The following is a 7,305-nucleotide window of genomic DNA, read 5'->3' as shown; positions in this document are numbered from 1 at the left end:
GACATTCCAAAAATAAATAAGGAAATTTTTCTTTTGAATAGCGGTTGTTTATTGAATAAACAGACAATTAAGAGGAAAAATCTAAAAATATTTATTTTGAAAATCCAATCAAATGAATGAGTTTTACTAAAAAAAAATTATTTATTTATTGCTGTAGCAGTATTGATTAGAAAAAGAAAACGAATAATCAAAACAAACAACAACAATAAATAACGCGTTTTTTGCTTCTTCTTCTTCATTTCATTTGCTCTGGAGATTTACCGGAGATGTAAGATGGGAATTCTGGAGATTCAAGATGGGGGAGTTACATGGAGCATACGGCATACCGTACAGGATGTAGATGTAAAGTCCTTAAAAGTCAGAAACTGACATATGTTCTAGTTTGTCCAAAATATACTATATATACTTACTACTATATTTGTATTTACCAATACTCATGTACTTGACATAAATTATTGGTTAATTTTTTAAAACATCATCACTGATTGGTGCCATCATTTCATATCAAGCCAATCAAAACATTGGACAACATATACCAGATTCTTTTACTTTTAGTCCAAATAAAAGATTTTCTACTTTAGTATATCAAATTGTCTTTCTTTTTCTAGATTGTATTAGATTACATAAATGTACATATCACAAATATATAAGTATATTTATATAGATATACGTAAATAAAAATAATTACATAAGTTATATAATAAATATAGATAGTATATATTATTAAAGTTCTATCTAAATTTTATTAAATATTTCTTTTCTAATATATTATAAATTACATAAAAATAATCAGAAAAAATTATATTAAAACTATAAATAAACTATAAACAAAGTGTTAAATGCTTTCCTGTTTCAAAATTTTATTTTGGATGTGGCTATGCCTAAAGGCTCTCTTCTCTCACTTTAAAAAAGATAACTTAAATACAACTTTTCTGATATATACATATAAATATATCTCTATTCCAGATTGCAATTTTTAAAGACTATGATGTAATGATTCTGATAAATTGTAAATGTATTATTAATATCAACTCAATATAGTATTCTAGTAAACATTATTTATTATAAAGAGATTATTAGATTACCTATTAGAAGCTTATATTATAAGAAAGAATTTTTCTATATTAAATTCAGTTTCATCAAGCACACAATAGTCATTTCTGGAAATACAGATGCTATACGATTCAAGGAAAGCTTTGTGAAGGCGTTCAACTCAAAATTAATGGATCTGTATTAATGCATCTGTGAATCATCTCATCATATGTCTAATAGCTAGAAAACCTGTACAATTAAAATGTGAATTATTTACTTTAAAACATAAAAAGTATTATTATTAGAAAACTATGTTATATATACTTTATATATCTTATAGACCTTATATATTTATCATACTTTTATATTTATTTTTTTATTTATTATTGAAAGGCCGGTTTTACAGTAAGTTGTATGTCATTAGTCGTAAACAAATTGATCAACCACAGTCAACTTTTTTAAATTATTGACTTAATTAATTGAGATTTATTTAAAAACACATGTATTGGATAAACTAAAGATAATCACTGACAAAGAAAGAAAAGATGTAATAATATTTTTCTCTTAGGCCAATTCTACAATAAGTTGTCATTAGTCGTAAACAAATTGATCAACCACAGTCAATAATTTAAAAAAAAGTTGATTGTGGTTGATCAATTTGTTTACGACTAACGACAACTTATTGTAGAATTGGCCTAAGAGAAAAATATTATTACATTTTTTTCTTTTTTTTCTTTGTCAGTGATTATCTTTTAGTTTATCCAATACATGTGTTTTTTTTAAATAAATCTCAATTAATTTCGATTGTGTATATGTCACATGAATATATTAGTTTATATATTCATCTTTATTTAGATAGTCTAATAAGAAATTTATTCTAAAAAAAAATATATATTTTATTATAACTATTTTTTAATATACTTTATATTAATAAAAATAAATTTAAATAAGTGTATACTCACAGTACATAATATATAATATTGGTACATATCCTTGAGACGCATAAAATAAACAATTTTCCTTTTTTTCTTTCTGTTACCTTCTTCGTTTCTGATACTGGATGGCTAGTACGATCCATTCAGATGGCCATAAACTGATTTAAACCAATCGCATTGCTTAATTCGGCTCTTCATAACAACGCGACAGCCAAATTAAGCAATGCGATTGATCGAATCCTTATGTCACGGTTACGATTATGGAAAATGTGTTTGATCGGCTTTTCTTTATATTTTCGATTGTTGGGAAACCTCTTGCATAATGCGAGGTGATAACGGTAGGAACAAGGGAATAACGATAAACAATATCCAATGAGAACACTGCATTTTCAAAAAAGCAGATCTCTCAATGGATATCGTCTAACCTAATCTAATCAAAGGTGGTGAAATTAGCCCTAAATCAGATATAAACTACGCACTACTGCAAGGACTTTTTGTCACTAGATTTTCAAGATATCTTACGGCACATTCGAATGAATGCGTTAATCCAATTTGAATCAATTAATCACTATATTTTATTAGGAATTTAAGCTTTTTATTGGCAGAGACAATGTAATGATGTCATTAATCGACATATATGTAATACTACTATACTGGCCTAGTTTACACCGATAAACTTTAAGACGTATTAAATACTGCACGGACCAATAGTCATTGCTCTAAAGAATGGAATAATTACGATTGGTCGGTATAGTATTTAGTACATATTAAAATATATCGGTGTAAACTAGGCCATTGCTAGTCAGTATCTTCCAAATAAACGGCATTAGCGAAAACATTACGGTGAAGATGTATATCAACTTCTCTCTTCTACAATTTGCGTACTGGACAATGCGCATGCGTGAATTTCGTTCAATCGAGCCAATAGTATAATGGCCTTTACGTATGCTAGCGCATGCGCATTACGTCAAGTACGCAAATTGTGGAAGCGAGAGTTTGCTACATATCTGCACCTTAATGTTTTCGCTAATGCCATTCATTGGAAAGATATGTGACTAGCAATATAGTATTATTACATGTATGAGTATTACATATATGTAGTTTCAGCCAGTTCAGCTATAAAGAACAAAACTCTAACATTTAGATATATCATAAATGTAATCCCAACAATCTAACTATAAATTTTATATGAAAATCTGCTTTGTTTCCTAATAAATATTAAGAAGAGGAGAAAGTAATATATAAATAATAACAATAATGAAATTGATACATACAATCCTATCTCTGATTGTTGAGATTACATTTGTGAATCTTGAATCTCAATCTTTAATGTGTAGTCTGATATGGGTTTTACGGATATCAATTTTAATATATACCGGGTGTCCGGCGTCAATCGCATCACCCGTCGTATGCAAATAGAGGTAAAGGAGAAAAGTCATATATCATTTTTTTTATAATGCTTAATAAGAGAGTTATTATTGAGTAAAGTCTGGCCAATCATTATCGATCTTTAGATCAGACGCACGTCAGTGAGGTGCTGTAAACAGCTGAGCGCTCACGCACACATGCCAGGCGCGCGGCTCTTTGACGTGCGTCCAGCTAAAGGTCGGTGTTGAATTGCCAGACTTCACTCAATAATAACTCTTTTATTAAGAGTTATCGAAAAAAATGGTACAGGACTTTTCTTCTCAGTTTTGCCTACTCTACCTGCACACGACGGGCGATTGACGCCGGACACCCTATATATTTATACTTGATTGAGTATAGATTTTTTTTCTCGAGATATAAACACATTTATATTAATAATTATATCCATATTTTTTAATAATTATATCTAAAAATTCCATCCATATACTCATGTATATTTACGTCAAACTTAATTTAAACAAAATCTACCGTTTAATATATTAAAAGATCTCTGATACGTTTAAATATTCATTGTCAGTAAAAAAGAAACAAATGTCTCTCATAGAACATTTTGCTGTACATTAAATTGATATTTGCGACGTAAAATCAAGAACAAAACTAGTCTTTTTTGTCATTTTGACCTGAATCCTCTCTGTTGTTTAAGCAAAAAATCATTACATCAAATTAGAAAGTTTACGTCATTATGACATTGGAAAATAAAATAATAATCTCGTGAAATTTCAATGCACGTTTTTAACAACAAATTTCAAAAGATTCCATAAACGTTACAAGTAAACGGATAATCTAGATAGAAAACAGAAACATAGTAGTAAATAGTTTTTCTTATTTATTTCCAATTTATGATGATTTACTATACGAGTTTCAATAATACAAGCTTCTTTTTCTTATAATAGTTCTATAACTCTTTCTATAATAATAGTTCATTTTTAAAAAATATATCTTATTTATATTTTTAACATATCTCTAACATTTTATATCTAACAAGTACGTGCATATAATTAGAAATAAAAATTTAATTTTATCTTTCAACTTTAATTTTACTGCCCCAGGAAAGCTTAGTGAAAACACAACTTAGAATTAAAATTAATTCAATTAATACAATTATATTCAATTAATTCAATTAATACATTTGAATTAAAATTAATTCAAATTAATAGAATTACATAAAATTTTATTGAAATCAAAGAGAATGTACGTATTTCACATATTTACTATCTTTTGTAATATTTGTATATATGAATTATTGTTGTTCCATTATTTAATTATATGTACATATATATGTGTATATAAATTATCTAATAAACATTATATACGTCTAATAAATTATATACACAAAAAATTACACTGTAAAATGTGTATATATAATTACAGGATAATCCAATAAATATTTGTTTCCTATGTTTTAAAATAAACATTTTACAGTTTAATTTTTTATGTATATTATTTATTAGATTATATAATATTTACTAGACAATGTATAAAAACATACATATATAAATTTAATAAGATAATACAACAACAATAATTTATACATACAAATATTATTATAAAAGAAAGAAATATGCAATATACTTACTTTCTCCTCGATTTCAATAAAATTTTATGTTACACATCTGTAATATACATTTCAATATGTGAGACAAGAAAATGATAATTAAAATCGTTGCTTACTGCTGTAAGGTATATTATATAATTTGTTTAAAATATTGATTTATTCAAACATTTTTATGACAATACAGAATTTGATATTTTTTATTTCCAGTGTTATAAACAAGCAAGCTTCATATATGATTCCAGAAAAATAAAAGTACTTTAATACATCAATCATATTTGGCTTCAATTAAATTCGCAAAATTTTGAAACTTAAATTAAATCTCTAAATTTTTAACGCTATTATAAATGATAAAAAACAATCAATAAACTAATACAACATATCAATATAGCATAATATAAGAGTTATAATAAAATGTTTTGTATAAAATTATAAAATCTTACACTATTTTTGAAAGTTTTTTTGTTTATTATGCAGCCACGTTTTGATTTGCGGCGATGTACGACGAGCAAGAGAAATATATTTTTTCCTAACTTCTTGAATCTCTCTTAGAGATGGCAATGTATGATTATCCATATGTTGTGCAAACGCATGAAGCACTGCTTCTTTCTCGTCTTCTGTCCATCGTACTCTTTTTGTTTTTTCATAAGGAGATGCTAGAAGAGCATAAAGGATATTATTGAAATAATTTAATTAGCATGAAAATATAATACTAGTTTATAAATTTAACATAAGAACATGTTAATTGTTATAATCAAACATTCTCATTCCATATTTAATACGTAACCATATTAACATTACATATTTAACGATCAAGATTTTTTAAATAGTAATGACAATTTACTATATTTAATCCTTTTTAATCTTGCGTCATATTTGTATCTATGTTTAGCATTAAATAATTAATATTAAATAAATAATTAATATAAAAAACAATTACGTTATTAATTTACATATGCAAATTCAGTGAAAAAGAAACGATACAATTATATGCACGTACTTATTAAATATGAATTTAAAATTATATTGAAAATATAAATAGGATATATTTTTAAGAATGAACTGTTATTATAGAATAAAATAAAGAAACTTGTATTATTGAAACTATACAGTTATAAATTGAAAACATAAGAAAAATTACTTACTACTGCGTTTCCGCTTTCCATCTTGTTTATCCGTTTGCTTGTAACAATTTATGGAATCCTTTGACATGTTACACAATGATACATCTAAAATAAACATGCAAACATTATAACTTTTATGTGTAATATAATAAAAATACTTCTATATAAATTACGCAAACATTAATATAACATAAAACATTCTAATTTAAATAATGTGAACATTAATATTATAAATTTCACTTTCATATACTTATATAATGATTTAAATGTAATTCAAATAACATTACCTATTTCATCAGAATTATATATATTATTATTGTTCTCTTCGTTTAAGTTATTTTCCTTTTCAGAATCGCTGTCCGATGCCGATTCGTTACTTGTATCTTGTGCATTTTCTTCTAATACAGCTTCTAAATATTGAGAAATTTTAAGAATATCTCTGCTTGCTATTGGTTGCCTATAATGGTCTCTATGTATTTTATCAGCATGACCCATAAATGTGGCAAGATCCGAAACATCAGTATCATTGAGATTGAGTTGAATGCAATGTGTTGCTATATGTTTTCGTAACGTTGTACCATATAAAGTAGTTGAATGACTTGCGTTACATTCTTGTGCAAATTTACGTATTAAAAGACAGGCTCTTAGATATCGATATCTGTCTTTGTTGATACTAGGTAATCCAAGAATATAAGGATTTTTCTGTGGTATATTAGCTTCTTTACGATATTTCAAAATCAAAGTAACACAATCAAAAAGATCGTTTGACAGTAAAACAGGTACTGTATGTCCTAATTTTCCTCTGATACAAAATCGGACATATTTTTCAGCAATTTTTTTATCGTTCGTGGATAATGATTTATAAATATCACTGTACATATTTTTATTTACTCTTTCATAGTTTTTAAAATCTTCGATATGTGCTCTTTCCATTTCTCCTGCTCGTCGTCTATTAAAAACGTGCATTGAAGTTAATGTTACTTCTGCTAAAGAAATCCATTTTTTATATGAAAAAGATTCCTTTAATGCTACATAAGCTTCAGTTCTCTTTCTTGCCAAATGTGTATGCAACTTTTTAATATCTTCTATTGACGGAAGTCTTATTTTCTTACGTCTTTTATGAGCCGATTGCGTTTCGAGAACAGTTTTATTGATACTTGTACCAACATCCACAATTAATAATTTTAAAAAATCTTTAATTAATTTTTTTTTTCTCTTCGTTTTGATTCTTGAT

The 7,305-nt window shown here is 26.3% G+C and overlaps 1 protein-coding gene and 1 long non-coding RNA gene across 2 annotated transcripts; both read right to left on the bottom strand.

Moving 5' to 3' along the window:
* Nucleotides 1-1,047: 1,047 nt before the first annotated feature.
* LOC126852082 (uncharacterized) lies at nt 1,048-2,612 on the bottom strand. Its single transcript, XR_007687784.1, has 2 exons — nt 1,995-2,612; nt 1,048-1,281 (listed from the first exon to the last, which is right to left on the bottom strand). It is a non-coding gene; the product is annotated as an uncharacterized LOC126852082 (long non-coding RNA).
* A 2,485-nt stretch (nt 2,613-5,097) lies between these two features.
* Nucleotides 5,098-7,262, bottom strand: LOC126852008 (uncharacterized). The gene is made up of 3 exons (XM_050596451.1): nt 6,359-7,262; nt 6,093-6,176; nt 5,098-5,603 (listed from the first exon to the last, which is right to left on the bottom strand). Exons 1-3 carry the CDS (start codon nt 7,035-7,037, stop codon nt 5,392-5,394), a joined length of 975 nt encoding a protein of 324 aa, XP_050452408.1. The 5' UTR covers nt 7,038-7,262; the 3' UTR covers nt 5,098-5,391.
* Between the last annotated feature and the right edge of the window lie 43 nt (nt 7,263-7,305).

This window comes from Cataglyphis hispanica, chromosome 9, assembly GCF_021464435.1.
Source record: "Cataglyphis hispanica isolate Lineage 1 chromosome 9, ULB_Chis1_1.0, whole genome shotgun sequence".
Taxonomy (NCBI): Eukaryota; Metazoa; Arthropoda; class Insecta; order Hymenoptera; family Formicidae; genus Cataglyphis; species Cataglyphis hispanica.
Note: the sequence above shows the minus strand (reverse complement) of the source record. Positions and strands in the feature narration are given on the sequence as shown.